Source organism: Polypterus senegalus, chromosome 1 (genome assembly GCF_016835505.1).
Source record: "Polypterus senegalus isolate Bchr_013 chromosome 1, ASM1683550v1, whole genome shotgun sequence".
In the NCBI taxonomy this organism is placed as follows: Eukaryota; Metazoa; Chordata; class Cladistia; order Polypteriformes; family Polypteridae; genus Polypterus; species Polypterus senegalus.
In genome coordinates, this window is record NC_053154.1 from 263,829,746 (window position 1) to 263,852,723 (window position 22,978).

Here is a 22,978-nt window from a genome sequence, read left to right on the forward strand (position 1 = left end):
AATAACTATAAATAATGCCAGAGCAGTGCAATCTTTATTTTATCAGGAAAGGATGCATGTTTTTGTGGACTATTTAATAATTGTTGAGGTCAATTTCCTGATAATTTTAAACTCTACATAAATTATGCTTCCATTAATATTTTATTGTGTAGCACCATCTCTATGTCTTATTATGTACATCATCTTGAAATGTATTGCACAAATCTTCTTATATGATGTTTAAGTAAAAAATGTTTTTCTTTTTAAATTCTATAGAGTATGGATTAGTATGTGTAAGGCATTATAAGTAAAAAATGTACTAAAATATTATGAGATTAAATATTCCAAAACACATAAATTATACTATAGGTGGATTATTATTAATGAAAGTAAAGCAATAAATGTTGAAGCATATCTATATATGTACATGTTGAGAGTGTGTGTATATGTATATATATATATATATATATATATATATATATATATATATATATATATATACACACATTTAAATATATATATATATACACATATTATATACATATACAGTCATATGAAAAAGTTTGGGAACCCCTCTCAGCCTGCATAATATTTTACTTTACTTTTCTCATTTTCTGGGAACATCTGAGTACTGGGGTGTTTTCCGAACAAAGATTTTTAGTGAAGCAGTATTTAGTTGTATGAAATTAAATCAAATGTGAAAAACTGGCTGTGCAAAAATTTGGGTACCCTTGTAATTTTGCTGATATTCTGAATGCGTGTAACTGCTCAATTCTGATTACTTGCAAAACCACATTGGTTGGATTAGCTTGTTAAGCCTTGAATTTCATAGATAGGTGTGTCCAATCATGAGAAAAGGTATTTAAGGTGGTCAATTGCAAGTTGTGCTTCCCTTTGACTCTCCTCTGATGAATGACAGCATGGCATCCTCAAAGCAACTCACAAAAGATCTGAAACAAAGATTGTTCAGTATCATGGTTTAGAGGAAGGCTACAAAAATCTCAGAGGTTTAAACTGTCAGTTTCAACTGTATGGAATGTAATCAGGAAATGGAAGGCCACAGGCACAGTTGCTGTTAAAGCCAGCATGTCTGGCAGGCCAAGAAAAATACAGGAGCGGCATGTGCGCAGGATTGTGAGAATGGTTACAGACAACCCACAGATCACCTCCGAAGACCTGCAAGAACATCTTGCTGCAGATGATGTATCTGTACATCGTTCTACAATTCAGTGCAATTTTCACAAAGAACATCTATATTGGCAGGGTGATGAGAAAGAAGCCCTTTCTGCATTCACGCCACAAACAGATTCATTTTGGAACAAAGTGCTTTGGTCTGATGAGACAAAAATTGAGGTGTTTGGTCATAACAAAAAGCGCTTTGCATGGCGAAAGAAGAACACTGAATTCTAAGAGAAACACCTGCTACCTACTGTAAAATTTGGTGCAGGTTCCATCATGCTGTGGGGCTGTGTGGCTTTTTCGGGGACTGGGGCCCTTGTTAAAGTCGAGGGTCGGATGAATTCAACCCAATATTAACAAATTCTTCAGGATGATGTTCAAGCATCAGTCACAAAGTTGAAGTTACGCAGGGTTTGGATATTCCAACAAGACAATGACCCAAAACACAGTTCGAAATCTACAAAGGCATTCATGCAGAGGGAGAAGTACAATATTCTGGAATGTCACAGTCCCCCCTGACTTGAATATCATCGAAAATCTATGGGATGATTTGAAGCAGGATGTCCATGCTCAGCAGCCATTAAATGTTACTGGACTGGAGAGATTTTGTATAGAAGAATGGTCAAAAATACCTCCATCCAGATTTCAGACACTCATCAAAGGCTATAGTAGGCGTCTAGAGGCTGGTATATTTGCAAAAGGAGGCTCAACTAAGTACTGATGTAATATCTCTGTTGGGGTGCCCAAATTTATGCACCTGTCTAATTTTGTTATGATGCATATTGTATATTTTCTGTTAATCCAATAAACTTAATGTCACTGCTGAAATACTACTGTTTCCATAAGGCATGTCATATATTAAAAGGATTTTGCTACTTTGAAAGTTCAGCCAATGATAAACAAAAACCCAAAGAATTAAGAGGGGTTCCCAAACTTTTTCATATGACTGTATATACATATATATACATATTTACAGTTAGGTCCATAAATATTTGGACAGAGACAACTTTTTTTCTAATTTCGGTCCTGTAAATTACCACAATGAATTTTAAATGAAAAAACTCAGATGCAGTTGAAGTGCAGGTTTTCAGCTTTAATTCAGTGGGTTGAACAAAAAGATTGCATAAAAATGTGAGGCAACTAAAGTATTTTTTAGCACAATCCCTTCATTTCAGGGGCTCAAAAGTAATTGGACAATTGACTCAAAGGCATGGGTAGGTGTGGGCAAGTCCATCGTTATGTCATTATCAATTAAGCAGATAAAAGGCCTGGAGTTGATTTGAGGTGTGGTGTTTGCTTATTAGAAGATTTTGCTGTGAACAGACAACATGAGGTCAAAGGAGCTCTCCATGCAGGTGAAACAAGCCATCCTTAAGCTGCGAAAGCAGAAAAAACCCATCCGAGAAATTGCTACAATATTACGAGTGTCAAAATCTACAGTTTGGTACATCCTGAGAAAGAAAGCAAGCACTGGTAAACTCAGCAACACAAAAAGACCTGGACGTCCATGGAAGACCACAATGGTGGATCGCAGAATCATTTCCATGGTGAAGAGAAACCCCTTCACAACAGCCAGCCAAGTGAACAACACTCTCCAGGGGGTAAGCGTATCAATATCCAAGTCTACCATAAAAAGAAGACTGCATGAAAGTAAATACAGAGGGTGCAGTGCAAGGTGCAAGCCACTCATAAGCATCAAGAATAGAAAGGCTAGATTGGACTTTGCTAAAGAACATCTAAAAAAGCCAGCACAGTTCTGGAAAAACATTCTGTGGACAGATGAAACCAAGATCAACCTCTACCAGAATGATGGCAAGAAAAACATCAGTCACCTGATCTTAACCCAACTGAGCATGCATTTCACTTATTGAAGACTAAACTTTGGACAGAAAGGCCCACAAACAAACAGCAACTGAAAGCCGCTGCAGTAAAGGCCTGGCAGAGCATTAAAAAGGAGGAAACCCAGCATCTGGTAATGTCCATGAGTTCAAGACTTCAGGCTGTCATTGCCAGCAAAAGGTTTTCAACCAAGTATTAGAAATGAACATTTTATTTTCAGTTATTTAATTTGTCCAATTACTTTTGAGCCCCTGAAATGAAGGGATTGTGTTAAGAAAATGCTCTGGTAGCCTCACATTTTTATGCAATCTTTTTGTTCACCCCACTGAATTAAAGCTGAAAGTCTGCACTTCAACTGCATCTGAGTTCTTTCATTTAAAATTCATTGTAGTAATGTACCAAAACAACACACATACACACCAAAATTAGAAAAAAGTTTTATGGACCTAACTGTATATACACACATACACATGTACTTATATATTTTCTGTATATAAGTATATACACTCGCTCTCTATCTCTGCTCCCTAATATACATATTATGGTTTTATAATAGAAAGAAGATGAGAAAACAGTTTATCTTACCAAATGGGTTCCCTATTTATTTATTAAAAACACCCTCTCGTTAGAGCATTTATGTAAACTGCCTGGAGCAACTAGTCATGTCTCCTCTGGCTTTTATTCCCTCCTTCTCTCTGTCTCAAACTGAGTCTGCATTAAATAACTCATCAGACCTGCTGCTAGCTGTTCTGGGATGCCTTTTAGTGTTGCACACCAGAGAGGAGTCAGCTCAAAATAACAATTATTCTTTTCTGGTGCATATCCATCCTGCGTGAAGTTCCACTCCTTTGCATCTCCTTAAAGTCCTTCTATATTAAAACCAACACCATGATCACATTTTTAACAAGCTCTGCCCCTTCAGCTGTGCCTTACTAAGCAGAGTGGATCTTACCATGAGGTTGTACATTAGAAAGAGTGGTTGCCTTCTAATTCAGTTAGGCCTTTTGATGTTCAGGCTTGAAACCATGCCTGTTTCTGTATTGAACATCCAAAGACTGCTTATTCTTGTGGAGAGCTATCCACTGGATATAAGCATGATATGAGGCATTGGTGAATTTCCATACCTGTCGATATGCTGCAGCTTAATGATAGCCTATTTCACCTCAAAGGTCTCACATTCAATGGCCGCATACTATACCTCTGTTCTCAGGACAACAGCTTCGGGCTAAGGAATATGATAAAGAGTTTTTTTTACCTCTGATTACCTGCATCACAATGGCATCCAGCCCTGAGTCAGATGTATTTACCTACAGTAAAACAGGGTCAAGAAAATTATAAAGACCCAAATGGGTCAGGAAAATGTTATGTTTTTTTCAGTGGTCAAATTTCAAAACGTTATTCCATTTACACTTTTTATTCAAGTCAGTCAAAGGTCTGGAATGTTTTGAAAAGTACATAGTTGTAATAACCTACTAAATCTAAAAACAAGCTTTTTCTTGTCCCTTATTCCAGGGTTGACACCTACTCTCAATGTCATGTTCTGTCCTTTGTATATTTGAGGTTTTATTTGTCTATGACTAACCATATAGCACAAATATTTGTAATAATGTAAAGCAAAATGGTATTTTTGGGGTTTATGTGTAATCTGGCCTCTTTTATTAGATGGCTGCTAAGTAAGGGAAGTATGCCTTACCAAGAGCACAAAAAAATGGTCATGTTGTCAAAGCAGGCATGATTGAGCATTTCAATCTGTCCATCTGACCCTTGGAATTTAGTAGATTCTTAATGAAGTGCAAAGGGATACGTTCTGTACTGCTATTTTTATACTTTGTACACTCCGACATAGTGTGTGTTACTGTTACAAAACGACCACCCACAAATCACTCAATAGCGTCTATCACAGACATAGGTTAAGAACTGAACTTTCTCTTAGGTCATTGTTTTTGTTAATGATTTGTCAATGCTACACTATGAAATAATGCCATTGTGTCTAACAACTAAAACTTTTGAGACAGGATTAAATTGAGAATTCAGATTTAAATCGGAAGTATTGAGACACTGAATTTCTGATGCTTTTGTCTCACATTCTTGGTAACAGTGGCTTGATTCTCAGTTTGCTCCTCCCAGCAGTCACAGACACATTGCGGTTGCCTCCCTTAGAATAACTCGAACGGTTAAAAACCAGTGGAATGTTGTTGTACCATACAATAAGCAAATATGATAAAAGGGAAAATTAAGTCTAATTTCTTTCTATCTGTTAACAATTTTTAAAAGTGTGTTTTAAAATCATGGTAAACCTTCGTAGAAAACTGCCAAATATAGATTGACAGAAAAGTTTTTTAAATCTACAGTATAATCTGCAGCATTTTTACAGTTTGTTTTATTCTTTCTAAGATTAAAAAGATCCCCTATATTTTTGGGTCATTTTGGCATGCAGGCCCTTACAATTATTTACAGCCTGCATTGGGGACCAAGAAACTGAAAAAAAAGAAGAAAAAAAACTCTACATTGGGTAAATAATTAGATTAAAAAGGAGCCTGAAAGAATAAAACTGATGTACTTTGTATAAAGCACACAAGGCAGATAACTCATGTGCTAACCATAGGAATGAGAGCATGAAAGCAGTGGTTTAAAAGCGTACTTGAAAAGCTACAAAGCAATTAGAGAGAAATATTTCAGAAAAGGTGAAAAATAACCAAAAGGGATTATTTCAGTATTTTACTAGTATTAGAATTGTCAACGCAGAAGCGAAGTGCATTAGGATAATAAAAGTGAATTAAAATATATAGACATTGAAAATAGCAAATGCATTTAGCAGTTTTCTGCAAGGACAAAGTAAAGACATTTTACCTTCTTTATGATGTTTGTTCTTTTCAGGATGCCACTGTCCTCGGCATCTTTGATAGCATCATCATCATCATCTATTACATTTACATTCTTGTTGCTGACAGTTTCACACTTGAAGTACTCCCAGACAGTACCTTACAATTTATTTCCAATTCTTTGTTGTATGCCCATGGTCAAAAACATGTTCTGTTTAGGCACCTGACAACTGTCATACTCATAACAGACTACATAACCATACATAACCATACATTTTGACATACTGTTGTGCATAGTGAAGAGTCTAATGAGATTAGACATCCCAGTCCTTTGACTTTTTGAAAGTTTAATTTAAAACTGTAAATATTCACACACGCTCATATATTACTAAATATTTAGACATGTTTATATAGACATCTGTAACAGAGAAAAGATCACTCCAGGATGTTGAGCATTATACACTTTTCTAGTCATCTTCTGTTCAATGTCTGTTTTCTTTGTATGTATTTAAGGAAGAAATCAACTGAGGGACCAGTAAGACATTTGTTTCTTACACTACATACTCTGATGTCATTTTCCTCTTAGGCAGCTGTGCATCTGGGACCCTTCTTATTCTCTTCTGTTTAGATCCAGTTTGCCCTCTGCTCTCAAGAAAGTAATAGACACGTATTAAATGTTCACATAAATATTCAGTTTCTTAGCAATTTGTCATATGGAATTGCCTTTATTCTGTGAAAAAAACACAATATACTGATATGTTCCTTGACAAAGCTGTTTCATTTTGGCAATTATTAAACCCAGAATTTAACTTTTTGAATGCCAGTACCTTGTAACCCAAGTAAACAGAATAACAGGGGTAATGCAATTACAAAGGTTTCTCTAATAACCAATTAACATGTAACCATAACTAATTAAGGATAAGCTAAGGAAGATGACCATTTGGATAATGAAGGAATTGCTGCTGAAAATGGGGTTTTGTAGCCATATGTGAATAATAAATTTAAAATCATTTATTTTAATCATTATTAGCCATTATAAACATTAGTAATACCATGACTATATTTTAAATGAGTTTAATGGTATCTTCATACTAAAAGGTATCAATTTCTAACAAAAACATGATTGTTTCCAGGTAACCATATTCTTTAGTTAATTCTTTTAGTTTTTATTTCTACATTCCCCTTACCATCAATAGGGACAAGATGATTTACAGCCTACTTTAGAAGTGCAAGATAAGAATCATCCCTTATGGGGGACATAAGCCCAATGCAATGCAACACACACCCAGCCTCACTTATACCAGCCCATTTTAAATTATACTAATTAGCCCAAAATGAACAGTATAGGAGTAAACTAATATAAATGAAAACTGCACATAAATAATGTCACTGAAATAGCAATATTGTCTGTCATTATTATTACATATTAAATATGATATGCTGAATTTATCCTTCATTGTCTGAATAAATGTGGAATTTTTTTATTTCCTGAAATTGACCATTTTTCCCCTCAAGTTCTAAACATTTCTTCAGACTCATTGTAAAATATCTGACAAACAATATTCCTGTTTTCACATAGTGTATTGTTTCCATTACGGAGACAACCACAATATCTCTATTCTTGAATCTGTGCAAATTTTCTTTTTTAATTGTGGGATTTATATAATATTGAGTTAATTGGTTTAACAATAGGTATCTGTAGTAGTAGTATTAGTAGTAGTAGTAGTTGTAGCAGTATTTTCACATGTACAAAGAACAGTGGATTTCTTAGTTTTTACAGTACAATTTAAGACTTTTCTGGTGTACAATATCCTCACATTTTCAACTGCAAACTGTTTATATGAAATTTTAAAAAGTTTGGTGAAACGAACTAGGGTGAACTGAATTTATAGGACTCGCGGGGCATTGCGAGCATTATTTTGCATTATACTAGTAATGTAAGCTTTTTTTCCAGTCATCTTCTTTTTCAATTATTTTATTACCTGGAAAAGGGAAATAAGTACACACCACACAACCCGTTTTTAACCTTTGAACAGGTGAATGCTGAAGGACTAGGATTACTAAATTAATTTACAGCTTAGGCAAGGAAGGAGTGCAGAGCTACTTAAAGATCAAACACTTTGATCAAAGTCATTCATCCTCAGGAGAGGATGGCCAATCAAATGTGTGCAATGTCACATGTCCTTAAACCCCATGTGTGCATTTTAACCTTAAATATGGCTTGTCTGATGGACCAAAAGAAGAGTAAGAAAAGGGCAATGTCAAACCAAGAGATGGAAAGTCATCTTTTTTGGATGTCAGAAGATGTAACTAAACAACACTGACTGCTAAACCAAAAGCCGTCCAAAACATACACTCCTTGACACTTCTGATTTTCAGTAAGCTTTTCTAAGACTGTTTAGATCCAGACTTTGCTATCTATTTTATTTTCTGTTATATTTTCTTCTATTTGATATTGATATGCATTAAGAAATACCATATTGGTTTTATATTTTCTATTCCTTGTGTTTTATCTAGACTGATTCAAATAATAAATGGGTACCAAGTGTGAGTTTGATGGTACATTTCTTATGCACAGGGTTTATCAATGCTATTGAGCTCACTCCTCAATAATTAGAACAACTGTGGTAAAAGCAACTCATAGTTTGGTTAGTAAGTAGCATAAAACCAAAAGAGCTAAACTTTTCTGTGTGTCACAATGACACCCGCATGTTTGTTAGAGCTAGTGATAGTGAATCCATATATAGATGATTTTATGCAGAATATTGCGGAGTGGCACCACTCGAGACTTTGTTTGGATGGGATTTCTGTGTATGCATGTGTGTAGCTGTATCCTATGTGAAACACTGTGGAGTGACTGTCAGTTGGCACTACTCAAGACTTTCTCTGGATAGGATCGCTATGTGTATGTGTGTTTTTATAAACAATAAACATTCCTGGTAAGTTTAATACATTTTACAATAATACTGCAGCACTGTACTGTACTGAATTGTTATTGCAGTATCTAGGAAGAAAAGTAAGATAAATATTTAGTTATACACCGCTGGACCAAATCTTTATTGCAAATGTTATCTTTGATGATGAACTTAAATATTGCTATAATGTTTCAAGTTGTTGTGGTAAAGAAAATAATAGTATTGTATTGTACAATAATGTATAATATTTTTTATCTTACATTAAACATCATGGCTATCTGTATGCACTTTTTTGTTATATTTGCATGTTTTAATGTTTTTCACTCACATTTTATTGTAAAGTCCATGTGCCTTAGTTTTTTTATCATTTTAAAAACTACTTAATGATTGTCTTGCATTTTCTTAGTCTGAATTAATTTTAACACAAATATTACAAGGTTTCATGCCTGACAATAGTAAACTTTAAAATTAAGAGCATATTTATCAAGTACCGTCCCTTTCCCTCAACCCCCCCATATTACTGATTCTATTCAGGTATTTCATTACGGTGATAATAAGTGACCCTTCCATTCTGAATGAAGAGATTCCTATTTATCATGTATGATGCAAAATTATAAATATGTATGCCATTATGAAGAAATAATACTTTTAACACTTTACAAATGTTTATGAGAATCTGAGAGGAATAAATTAAAGTCAGTCTCTGTGCAGGAAGGTATTATTCTGTATCTCACATTGCTTTGCTGTAAGTATACAGAAACTTTTCATTTACAGGAACCAAATATAGAGTTTGTTCCGTATTTGTTTAACACTTCAGGAACACTTGTTTTACTATTAAATTAAAATTGTGTGAAGTCATAATGATGACAAAATGAAAAATTGAGCATGAAATAGTAATTACGAAAATGTTAATGTGTCTTTTCTCAGTGAATGACTCCAATGTTCAGTTTCTGGACCAAGATGATGATGATGATCCTGACACCGAGTTGTATCTTACTCAGCCCTTTGCTTGTGGAACTGCTTTTGCTGTCAGCGTATTAGACTCATTAATGAGTGCAGTAAGTTTTTATTCTTTTTTTGCTTCTATTTATGTTAGAATCTGTCTCAAATTTGTTTCTCTCGATAAATTATTCTGCAGAATTTCTATTATTGCATGAGTAGTACAATAAATGAATTGTTTACGTTATATACTGTAAGCCTTTGTTAATAGTGAAAAATGAAAATTATTATACAATGTTGGACTAAACTAAAATCAATCAGATAAACTGCTATAAAATATGACGATATCTGTGCAACACATACTGTATATCAAATTTACAATGGCGTTACAGCTATTCCAATAATCATTTTGGATGAGAAGTGTACAGTACATGGTAGATGGAAAATAGTAACTGCAGTCCAGTTTGATTAAAAACATCCTGATAATTATAGACAAAATGCTTTACAATAATTTAAACCTCAAGAAGGAATGAACTAGGAGACAGATAGTGTGAACGTAATGTTTGCATGACAGTCAACATGGGGCATAGACCTAAAGCATACTGTCAGACAAATCTGTGGAGATTTTTTTCCAAATAAAAAAGCATAAAAAAAAAGCTATGTAGATTTTCAAAACATTTTTACCACTTTTCAAGTCAAAGTACTAATCCTTAAGCTATAAGGTACATGGGCAATGGTGGTAATTTCCTGAATTGAACTGGGTGCTGCATACATTTTGCGTTGAACTTGTTCAGCCTGGGTATTTCATTCTTCTTCTGTTTGTAATTTTCTTAAATATGGTATTACGGTGCTGCCCATGTTTAGAGAAGAGTTTGTAAAGCTAAAGGCTGCATGTCTGCTGTTTATGGGTGATGCTGTCTTTTTGGCTCTGTCAAGCTATTATCTCCAGTGTACACTAGATAAGTTTGCAGCTAATTGTGATGTAGTTGGGATGAAAATGATCATATCCATATCTGAGGTCATGGTCTTCTCCTGTAAATAGTTTGTTCTCTGCCCCAAGTGGAGGAGTTCGAATAGTGCTTGTTCTTTCATGAGTAATATTGTACTAGACCATAATGGTAAAGTAGAAGGTAAGTCTTAAGATAAAGCATTCAATTTACTCATCAGACTTCTTAAGATCCAGGTGGTTCCAAGTAGTTAGAATGTCCCCAGGCTCTCTGTCATGGGACAGTATACCAGGTTACAGCTCACTAAGAGAAGACCCAAAATGCACTCACAAGGTGGGTGGATTATATTTCTTGGAAGACTTGTGCATGTCTGCATATTTCCTAGAAGAACCTATAAATAAAAAAAAACTGCTGAGGTTTTATGTGGATTGGTCTATCCATATCATGTTGCCCCCATGGCCCTCATAAGCAAATGTGGATTGAAAGTGGAGTGAATAATGGATATTCTTGTTGATTAAAGTTATTATCTCCTCTTCAAGAATCATTGTAAAGGATTTTGAACATAGTGGGTGTTGATTATACAGACAACCCAAAGCCCCAGGGAAACGGTTCTCAATTACCAGTCCAATCACTGAGTTTGACTGGTGTGTTCATCCCATGTCAGTGTGGGTTTTTCGTGGGTACTCTAGTCTTTGCCCTCATCCCAAATATTTCCAGGTTAGGTTCATTGATGATTAAAGCTTGCCCAATGTCTGTGTGTGTGCTAAGTGTCTCATCCAGATCTGGATTATACCCTGGGATGGCGTTCAGATCCTGGGGACCCTATTGTGGGTTGAGTGAGTTCATGGAATAGGTTGACTTGTGAATTGTAGTGAAGTGAAATTGAGAGTTTGTTAACAGGCAAGGAACAAACATTGAAGTGTGTGTAATAAGGACGGTCACTTTCTACAAATTGCACTAATATCACTAAATTAATTATATTGGGTAAATATGTGATATGGATAGATTACAGTAAATTGTAAAATTGACAGATTATACTAAATTGTGAAATTGACAGATTAGCACTAAATAGGCAGAAGATATAATTCCCACTTTAAAACTGGGAAAGCACTTATATGATACTTACAGTACTGCAAGAGTATGAAAAGTATTTGATACCATTTAAACTGATTAATATTAAATTATCACTGTTAAAGGATTTAGAAATTTATGATGCGACTTGGAGTAAATTGGTTTTAAAAATTGGTTAGAGGCATGGCTGTCGAGGCAATATCCGTTTTCTCTGTATAATATATGTAGAGAAATAATTAGAAACTTAATAAAATGATAGGGTATATCATAATATTTGTTAAATAAAATAACAGACGTGTTATGTTCATCATTTACAATGTCCTAGTGAGACTGCATTTGGAGTACTGTGTGCAAGTTTGTTTTCATAAAGCCAAAAGAAAAATTGACAGCTGTACAGGTGCTGGTCATAAAATTAGAATATCATGACAAAGTTGATTTATTTCAGTAATTCCATTCAAAAAGTGAAACTTGTATATTAGATTTGTTCATTACACACAGACTGATGTGTTTCAAATGTTTATTTCTTTTAATTTTGATGATTATAACTGACAACTAATGAAAGTCCCAAATTCACTATCTCAGAAAATTAGAATATCAATTAAGACCAATGCAAAAAAAGGATTTTTAGAAATGTTGGCCAACTGAAAGGTATGAACATGAAAAGTATGAGCATGTACAGCACTCAATATTTAGTTGGGGCTCCTTTGGCTTGGATTACTGCAGCAATGCGGTGTGGCATGGAGTCGATCAGTCTGTGGGACTGCTCAGGTGTTATGAGAGCACATGTTGCTCTGATAGTGGCCTTCAGCTCTTCTGAATTGTTGGGTCTGGCGTATTGCATCTTCCTCTTCACAATACCCCATAGATTTTCTATGGGGTTAAGGTCAGGCGAGTTTGCTCGCCAATCAAGAAAAGGGATACCATGGTCCTTAAACCAGGTACTGGTAGTTTTGGCACTTTGTGCAGGTGCCAGGTCGTGTTGGAAAATGAAATCTGCATCTCCATAAAGTTCGAAGCAGCAGGAAGCATGAAGTGCAGACAGACTGGCAGACAGCTGCATTGACTTTGGACCTCAGAAAACACAATGGACCAACACCAGCAGATGTCATGGCACCCCAAACCATCACTGACTGTGGAAACTTTACATTGGACCTCAAGCAACGTGGATTCTGTGCCTCTCCTCTCTTCCTCCAGACTCTGGGACCTTGATTTCCAAAGGAAATGCAAAATTTACTTTCATCAGAGAACATAACTTTGGACCACTCAGCAGCAGTTTTGTCTTTAGCCCAGGCGAGACGCTTCTGACCCTGTCTCTTGTTTAAGAGTGGCTTGACACAAGGAATGCAGAAACCCATGTCTTGCATATGTCTGTGCGTGGTGGTTCTTGAAGCACTGACTCCAGCTGCAGTCCACTCTTTGTGAATCTCCCCTACAGTTTTGAATGGGTTTTGTTTCACAATCCTCTCCAGGGTGCGGTTATCCCTATTGCTTATACACATTTTTTCTACCACATCTTGTCCTTCCCTTCGCCTCTCTATCAATGTGCTTGGACACAGAGCTCTGTGAAGAGCAAGCCTCTTTAGCAATGACCTTTTGTGTCTTGCCCTCCTTGTGCAAGGTACCAATGGTCGTCTTTTGTTCAACTGTCAAGTCAGCAGTCTTCCCCATGATTGTGTAGCCTACAGAACTTGACTGAGAGACCATTTAAAGACTTTTGCAGGTGTTTTGAGTTAATTAGCTGATTAGAGTGTGGCACCAGGTGTCTTCAATATTGAACCTTTTCACAATATTCAAATTTTCCAAGATACTGAATTTGGGACTTTCATTAGTTGTCAGTTATTATCATCAAAATTAAAAGAAATAAACATTTGAAATACATCAGTCTGTGTGTAATGAATGAATCTAATGTACAAGTTTCACTTTTTGAATGGAATTACTGAAATAAATCAACTTTGTCATGATATTCTAATTTCATGACCAGCACCTGTAAATGCTGAGTGGAGAAAGTCAGTCATATGCATACACCAGAATAATGAGAATATCGTACACCTGGGGGCTTAGAAAACTGAATTAAAAAAATAATGAAATTATTTATTTTTATTTTGTATTTTTCAGACATGTTTGTTCAGAGCAGCTTATAACATCATAACATATTTGATGTTCATACAGTTGAAACATGCAAGGGTTAAGTGACCTGTTGAGAATCACGCAGTAAATCAGAGGTGTGAACATTGTGGTTTGAAAGCTAAAAGCCTAGGCACAATAACACACTGACTTAAATAAACACTGAAATACCTACTCGAGGGTGCTAGTGAAAATTAAGGCAGACACTAGGAAGCACTTCCTCACAGTTGTGTACATTTGAAATTAGCTTTTAGGTAAAACATATTAACTTCCACGAATGAACTAGGACTCTCTTTGATGTGGTGAATTGGTGGGGGTTTTGCCTTTAAGCATTCTTCTTTGTGCTGTTTCCTCTAACACATGACAGTACCCTAATGAGCCCGTATGAGATTATTACATAAAAACATTAGAAACATTGTGACCAGAGCAAGCTATTCAGCCTACCACACTTGTCCCCTATTCACTTAGATTGTCCTAGATGCTGTGACAACATGGCTACTAAATCAAATCAAATAAAAATTGATTTATAAAGCACAATTTTTAAACACCATAAGTGTAAAACCAATATGCTGTACAATAAAATAAAAAAAATCAATAATAAATCAGTAAAATAAACAAAGTACAAAAATTACATAAATACTAAAACAAATAAGTTAAAAGAACTGATTAGAACATAAACAATTTACAGAATAACAATGGATATGAAAAATAAAATTAATACATTAATAAAAATTTATAAAAAAAAACTAATACTAGTTAAACAAATGTGCTTAATAGACTGCAGGGTCTTCTGATGTTTCTACATTTTTGCTATGTTCTTATAAGGAACTTGCTTGGAACGCTTCCTTGTTGCTTGACAAGTATATTCCATGTTAAGTTCTCTTGTACTACAGTTGCACTGCAAAAATGCATTTGGAAAGTTAAACTCTTCAAGATGCTGATCTAGGTATAAACAAATTAAGTCAAACTAAGTGAATAACTGACATTTCAGAACAAATTACATTTCATATCTGTTATCTCATAGTTTACTCACAAACAAGGACCACATAAATTGATTGTTACGTGTTGTAACGGAACAATTGAAATTAGAAAGAGTACAACTGCTCACAGCAACATTTCTATTTTGAGATTTTGTACAGTATATATTCAGATTGAATGGTCTGTACAGTATATAAGTAAAAACTAGAGCTGTTTATTAGATTGTTAATTGTTGCTGCTTGGCTGCCTAGAGTAAATAATGCTTAGTTGCCTTCTGTGCTACTCACTGCAGTAGCTCACTCCCCTTTTTTGGTCTAGTACCAGGTGTTTCATTGCTGTTTGCTCCAGGGTTTAGTCCATGCTTAGCTTCTTTCACTGCCTAGGTCTATGAACCTTGATCTGCTGAAATCTCTTGTTATTTACAAGCATCCCAGCAGCTTGCCTCTATCATCCTTAATTGCCTCTGTGCATCTCTTAATGATCAGCCCAAGGTGATGTACAAATGTAACCAAAGAGACAATCAAACAATTATAGCCTGAAACGTGGGCTGTAACTCTGCAAAAAGTTATGTCTGTTCTGCCCTCTTCTGGCAGGCTACACAATGACTAGAACAAAGTTCTTTTTCTGCAATTTTCTATTACATGTATTCATGGCTTTTTTATTACTTATTTCTTTTTTGTTAGCATCACATATAAGTAGAGACTGTGATAGCAATTGTGTGTAACTGTTTTTTGAACTAGACTACACTATGTGCATCAAATAAGAAGCATGATCAAATGAGGAAAAACTCATTCTCTTCTTAAATTACCACATTAAAACAAGCATAAAGGCTGTTAATTTCTTGTTAAATTAAAAAAAAGAGTCAAGCAAAAGAGAAATTGTGGAACATTTGCTTTTACAATACATCATTCACTTTCAAACATGCTTGTTCCTCTTCAAAGCTAAATTGATCAACATACATTTCTTGATTATTTATAGTGACATCTATCATTCTATTCATTATTTTAAGGGGAATTACTAAAAACCACAATTTGATAAAGAATCAGTAATTAGCAAATCATTTTTATTATGTTTTAAAGGTGGGGTTTGACAAGAGAAATATTTTATTGAGAGTATGAAAACAATAGAACTTACACCATGCAGTGTTTATATTCATCTATCAGTTAGTCCATGTTTTGAGGCTGATTTCGGTCTTAGTTGCATGGGCGGAAACCTATTCTGTCAGCAGGGCACAAGGCAGGATTCTTTTCTGGCTGGCACACCAGACCACATTGTTGGGCACATTTGTGCATTAACACAATTTACTCCTGCCAGTTAAGCACACAGACGCAAAGTAAATCTGTATCTGTGGATTTGTGAGGCAGTAACTTTAACCTCTATGCCCTTGTGCTGCCCCAAGATTTGAATGTTATGCATTTCTTCCAGTACACGATTATCTCCAAACATGTTTTGTAACAATACACATCTTAAAACAGCCTATCTTGACTGTAATTTAAGCAGAAATAAAATGAGATAAATTGCACAATGCAGCTTGAATATATTAGTACTTGAAATATTTAGTTTTCCTCATCATGTGTTGCATTTTCCCTTAACATAGCTGAATTTCTGAGTGTATGAATTTAGACACAATTCGTAACTTCAAATTTACAATTAAATGATGCACATTTTCTCCTATCAATCCATCTGTCCATTTCAGTATGTGGTTGTTTCTGTGTCAAATTACACAACTGTGACAAACAAATGACCACCACTTTCAGCAGATTGTAAAAGCTGAAGTGTTAGTACAGAATGTAATAAATATTTTCAACAGCATAACATATAAACACATTGCAAAGTCTGTGGATGGATATTTTTTATCAGGAGCACTTGATGGAAGGCATTAAACAGCTTGTAACAAAGGCACTATAATGGCGCCGACCCAACACAGACTGACACGGAGGCATGTATAAAATAACACAAAACTGTTTTATTTTTCTTCCCCTGTGGGCATGTCTTCCCCATGACCCACAGACAATAAATACACAGTCCCAAATCAAGCACTAGTAAGCACCAGTAACACAAAACATGCCCTTCTGGCAGCACCACTCCTCCCTTGAAGCTTCGTCCTCTCCTCCCGACTCTGGCCACTGAGTGCTGGTGGGAAGTGTTCCAGGTGGGGCTGAAGATTTGTCCAGCCGGGCTGTGGAATCCAGGCAGCACTCCCTAGTGGCCACCCCAGCTCCCAACTAGGCTGTGGAGGATTTCATCTCCCATGGAGCCCTATGGGAGGTGGGGGAATCACCGCCGGCCAGGGAGGCTGCCACCAAGTGTCCCGGGGGAGGTAGTGAGCTGCCCATGGTTGCTCCTCTGGATCATATGCAGCAGGGGTGTCCCGGCCAGGCATGGGACCCGGCCACCCGTCACAAGCCTTACAAACTCTTTCCTGATCTATTTGTTAAAATTCTTGACACTGTTCTTACATTATTCTTTGCAGTGTTTGTGTCTGAAGATGCAGACCATTGCAGGCCTCCTCATGCACAAATTACACTCACACAGTATTCAATTTGGAAACCCTGTTAATCTAACCTGCACACCTGTGCAGATGTGGGAGAAAAAACACAGTACGTGAAGGAAAATCATGCACAGCAAAAACAGAAACACATGTGCCTAATTCTTGGAGCACTTTCTGGCTTTCCTTACTATCAGTAAGTATAGATCTCTGACAAATCAGTGATGAAGTTTTATTCCTTTTGCTTATTCCTTATATATTTAAAAACAGAAGTGAGAAACACGTAGTATATAAAAAAAAGATGTGCCAAGTGTATACTTCCTTTTAATGAAAAATTTCCTCTGCCACAAACATTAAATATCCTCCATTTTACTTTATATTTTACACCATCACATTAACTCTCTGCCTAGAGTCAGTTTTGTGTTTAGTTCAATTCATGCTCTATTTAGGTTTTCTTACAGTTTTGTCTTTTTATGAGACAGTATGTTGTACAACCATCCTGTTTCTAAATCCAATTTTCCAAAACATGGCAGCAATTAGTACAAGTCAATGGCCAAAAATGGACAGGATGCCAGAAACTTAAGCCTGAACTTAATAGGATGGTGTTTCTAGCAAAGAACTTGCGAAGAACATACTGGTGAATTTTAAGTAATTAAAGAACTTAGAAAAATTTCAGTTTTCAGTAGCTGCTAAGCAAATGTCTTTTTTTGAAGGTTTCTTTTTGCCAATGTGCTCACCTCACTTCTGTATTAGCCACTAAGCGAGCAACTGTTTCTTGAGAGGTTTCGCTTTGCAAATGTGCTGGCCTCGCTTGTGTATCCTCTAAGGTGGAGCCCTTACCCCGACTCCACCTCTAACTTCCGGACCGGACAGACACACACACACTTCCACGCGTACACGTTTATAAATAAGATAGTTCTGCACTCATTATAATTATTATATTTAAAAGAGATCTTTGGCACATTTTATAATCACACAAAAAAGTGTAGCTGTAATTATTTAGCATTTTATAACATTCCAAGTACTTACATTTTCATTTTTTTTTATTTGGTTCATTTATGATTTATGTTTATACTGTCCCACCTCAGGTTTATCACAAAAGTATTTATGTATTGAAGAAAAAAAATGTTGTTAGCTGCAAACAGTATCTCACCATGTTTATTTCTATATTTTTGTTAATTTTGAAAGTCTTTATTTATTTGTTGATAGCACACTACAGTATCCATATTGTCAGGATTATGGAAACTATCATGATTTCAGCTCCAGGTCATATTGTCCATTCTTAATATAAATAGAATGTGCAAATGCCTCAGAGACAGACTGGAATTTGATTCAAGTCTCTTTGAACTTGTAGACAGTGGCACTAACCTTTACCCTAGCATATATTACAATATTATATTTATTATATTTTGGATCAGTTTCATTTTAGTGGAGATTTGCTTGTTTACAATATTATGTATGTGAATGAATATTTTAATATAAATGAAGTATTATTTTAATAGCATTGTTCACAAGGTGGAGGATGACATGGGATTTAAACAGAAACAGGAAAATATACTCAGCAAAAAAAGAAACGTCCCTTTTTCAGGACTGTGTATTTCAACAATAATGTTTTAAAAATCCAAATAACTTTAGAGATCTTCATTGTAAAGGGTTTAAACAATGTTTTCCATGCATGTTCAATTAACCATAATCAATTAATTAACATGCACCTGTGGAATGGTCGTTAAGACCTTAACCGCTTACAGAAAGTAGGCATTTAAGGTCACAGTTCTAAAAACGCAGGACACTAAAGAGACTTGTCTACCGACTGTGAAAAACACCCAAAGAAAGATGCCCAGGGTCCCTGCTCATCTGCGTGAACGTGCATTAGGCATGCTGCAGGGAGGCATGAGGACTGCTGATGTGGCTAGGGCAATAAATTGCCATGTCCGCACTGTGAGACGCCTAAGACAGCGCTACAGGGAGACAGGAAGGACAGCTGATCATCCTCGCAGTGGAAGAGCCCGGATCTCAATCCCATTGAGCGTGTCTGGGACCTGTTGGATCGCAGGGTGAGGGCTAGGGCCATTCCCCTCAGAAATGTCCAGAAACTTGCAGGTGCCTTGGTGGAAGAGTGGGGTAACATCTCACAGCAAGAACTGACAAATCTGGTCCAGTCCATGAGGAGGAGATGCACTGCAGTACTTCAAGCAGCTGGTGGCCACACCACATACTGACTGGTACTTTTGAATTTGAGCCTCCCTTCATTCAGGGACACATTGTGAAACATTTTTAGTTTATGTCTTATGGTGTTGACTCTTTTAGTGTTCATACAAATATTTACACATTAAGTTTACTGAAAGTAAAAACAGTTGAAAGTCAGAGGACGTTTCTTTTTTTGCTGAGTATATTTGTATATTTTGAAATAATAACAAAGTGGGATTTTGTGCTTAGTGTAGAAAAAAAGACAGACAGAAAAAAAAGAAAATCCTAGTGTTTTAGAAGAAAGACCAATAGAACATTTTTGCATTTGCAGATAGAAAGGAGAGCAACAGGAGCAACTTGTTGAAGGAAAGGAATTTTTACAGAATGTACTTATGCTTAATACACCCCCCAGAGCATGTGTAGCACATATGGGCTTGACTGGATGATATATGAGAGGGGACCCAAAAATGCCTGCCATTGGTCAGAAGCAAGGGAGCAAGGTGTAGTTATCAAATATCATATGCTTACAGTCTTTTTAATCAGTACACCAAGTGGCATTGTGCTAAGCTGATCAAGATGAATATTTCTTACATTGACTTAAGTGATTTTTTTTTCTGCAAGCCGAAAAAAGCATGTTATGTCATATCGAATATTAAGACAACAAGGATCACATTTTTCAACATTAACAAACTGATTTCATCATGATCAGACTGTTAATCAGTGGCATTACACTGAACTGCTGAGTGTCTGCAAAAGAAATGTCCGGAGAAGTGGCACATGCAAAATTGTATTTTGTACCCTGGCAGCACTCCTACACTCATCACATTATCAGTTAGAGTTTTTGACCAAAGACAACGTGGTTATTCCCACATACCTCCCATATTTGCCTGGCTTGTTTGTTTCATGTTTGTCTGTCTGACTTTATTCCTAACTACTCTCTGAAAGTGTTATGTCTCCCCTTGCATTAATGCATTTTGTTGATAAAATTCACTGGCTCTGACCTTGGCCTGTTGTGACAAAGGATTTTTGTTGTTCACCCAACTAATGACTTTTTTTGTTCTGTACACAATATGAACACTGCTATGGTATAGTTTTATCCAGATATTTAAACTCTGCCACTCAAACAGTTAAACTGTAATTAAAGAGATATTATTAATTTATTTGAAACCTAAGAAATAGTGGTAGAGTGTAGAAATTTTCAGTTAATTTTGTGGTCTAAATATTTTAGCTTTCATCAAGTAAACTGATGTTAAAGTATTTAATGCAGCAATAAGCAAAAGCAGTAAAAGAAATTCTAATTTTTTGTTCTAATTAACAATATGGGATTTTTCTTAACTGCAAAACTTCTATAATAAATAATAAAAGTTTATTCACTGTCTAGCAATCATGCAGCATTTATTGCTATTATCATAATTTTAGAAACATACAAATACAGTATTCTTAACATAAATCAAATAGGAATATATGTGCTTCTGTGAAATACCAAATGCTTTTATTTTATAGTAAACAGCTGACATTTTCTGCAGGTTTTATACAAATACAGTACTGATATATTGTAAAATACAACCTGTGTTGGTTCAGATGGTGCACAACGGTTAGCACTGTTGCTACATTCTCTAGCTCCAGAGTCATGGATTCAGAACATTGTGTGTGTATGAATTTGCACATTCTGTGGATATCTATATGGGTATTTAAGTCACTTACATTAGAATGTACTCCCTTAATTTCACTTTTTTTATTTGGTAATATACTGAGATGGAAACACTAGGCCACAATATTCTCTACACCTTTTTCCAATCTTTTTAATTGAATTCCCAGGTGCCCCCATACCAGTTGAAAGAGAAATAATCTTGCCAGTATGTCCTAGATCTTCTCTCAGTATTCAGAACTTGTACATCAGCTGAGAGAGGCAATCTGTTGGCATCCTAACTCCATGCCTCAATCACCTCAACTGGCATCTTCCAATCCAGAGAAGCAGTGGTTCTAGCCCTATTGTGCTAGTTTCTCAGTCTGTCATGGAAAGTGAGCTAAGCAACTTTGCGACAACTTCATTTCATCCACTTATACTTGCAAACACATTTGCTTGGTTACCCTACAGGAATTAATGCCATTAGTGAGGATACGAACGTAGGAAGACTAAGACACTTAAATCTGTGACCCTTTATTGGAATAAGCATGCTTGGAATATAAATTAACTTTGTTTTGCGCATCATAGGGGGAAGTAAATTATTAGAATGAACGTATCACATTTTAACTTCTGTTGTTGTCATATCAGATACAAGGCATCGGGTTATGACTCAGTTCTCTTCCTACAACAGTGATGTAACCCAAATTTTGGTGTAAGTCGAAACACACCCTATCCTAATTCACTTACCTATACTAACACATTTGCAAAATCATAATCTAGAACATAAAAACATAACTAAGCCACAGAAAAAGGAAGTTTTTATGGGAGTGAGCGTTGTAAACTCAAAACGTATATCGAGATGTTGTAACCTGAGGACCCCCTGTACCTTTCTCTTTATCACTGACAGCAAAAATTAAAAATTATTAATCATTGCTGATTCTCTATTAATATGAAAGTATGCATTGAATGAGGCACTGTATACTATAAACTTAGACGCTCAAAACAACTACCTATTTATTAGTTAAACATAGTATGCTCCTTAGTGGGCGGCACGGTGGCACAGTGGGTAGCCTTGCATTTAGGAGACCTGGGTTCACTTCCCAGGTCCTCCCTGCATGGAGTTTGCATGTTCTCTCCATGTCTGCGTGGGTTTCCTCTGGATACTCCGGTTTCCTCCCACAGTCCAAAGACATGCAGGTTAGGTGCATTGGCGATTCTAAATTGTCCTTGGTGTGTGTGTATGGGTGTGTGTGTGTGCCCTGCGGTGGGCTGGCGCCCTGCCCAGGATTTGTTTCCTGCCTTGCTGAGATTGGCTCCAGCAAACCCCCGTGATCCTGCGTTAGGATATAGCAGGTTGCATAATGAATGGATGGATGGATGCTCCTTAGCTTGCAAGAATCAAGAGCCAAAGATGACCTCCTGTTAGGAGGTCTATAAGTTGTCATTCAATAATTGTACACATTTCTTTTTTACAATTATGTTCAAAAAACTGTAAGGCACCAGCTTTCATTTCTTAAACTTAAAGTTCAGGTTAAATTAAAGCATACCACTCTTACTTTGTTTGTAATTTTAGTAAGATTAAAGGTATCTGTGCAAAGTCTAAATATACTGTGACCCTTCTACAAAAATCTTGAGATAGGGTTTAATGACAAATTGATTGACATATTGATTTAATATTGTAGGAAAGTAAAGAACGGTAATCATTAATACTGACTGACAAAAATACCCCAAACTACTGTCATTGATCTGAGCAGACTCATAAAGTGGCCCTTAAGGAGCACTTTATTATGTGTGAATACTACTGATTCCTCTATCTTAAACTAGAACTGAGCAGAAATGTTTTGATTCTCATGCTTGATAAATCACCCTCTTTGATTAAACAA

General features: G+C 35.9%; 1 protein-coding gene across 18 annotated transcripts in view; it reads left to right on the forward strand.

Annotated features, from left to right (window-relative positions):
- kcnma1a (potassium large conductance calcium-activated channel, subfamily M, alpha member 1a) overlaps positions 1-22,978 on the forward strand; it is a 679,240-nt gene that overhangs the window by 632,878 nt on the left and 23,384 nt on the right. For all 18 annotated transcript variants that reach the window (XM_039773065.1, XM_039773162.1, XM_039773191.1 and 15 more), the window contains one exon: positions 9,662-9,792. In XM_039773065.1, the coding sequence (XP_039628999.1) occupies positions 9,662-9,792 (131 nt within the window). The remainder of the gene's footprint in view (positions 1-9,661; positions 9,793-22,978) is intronic.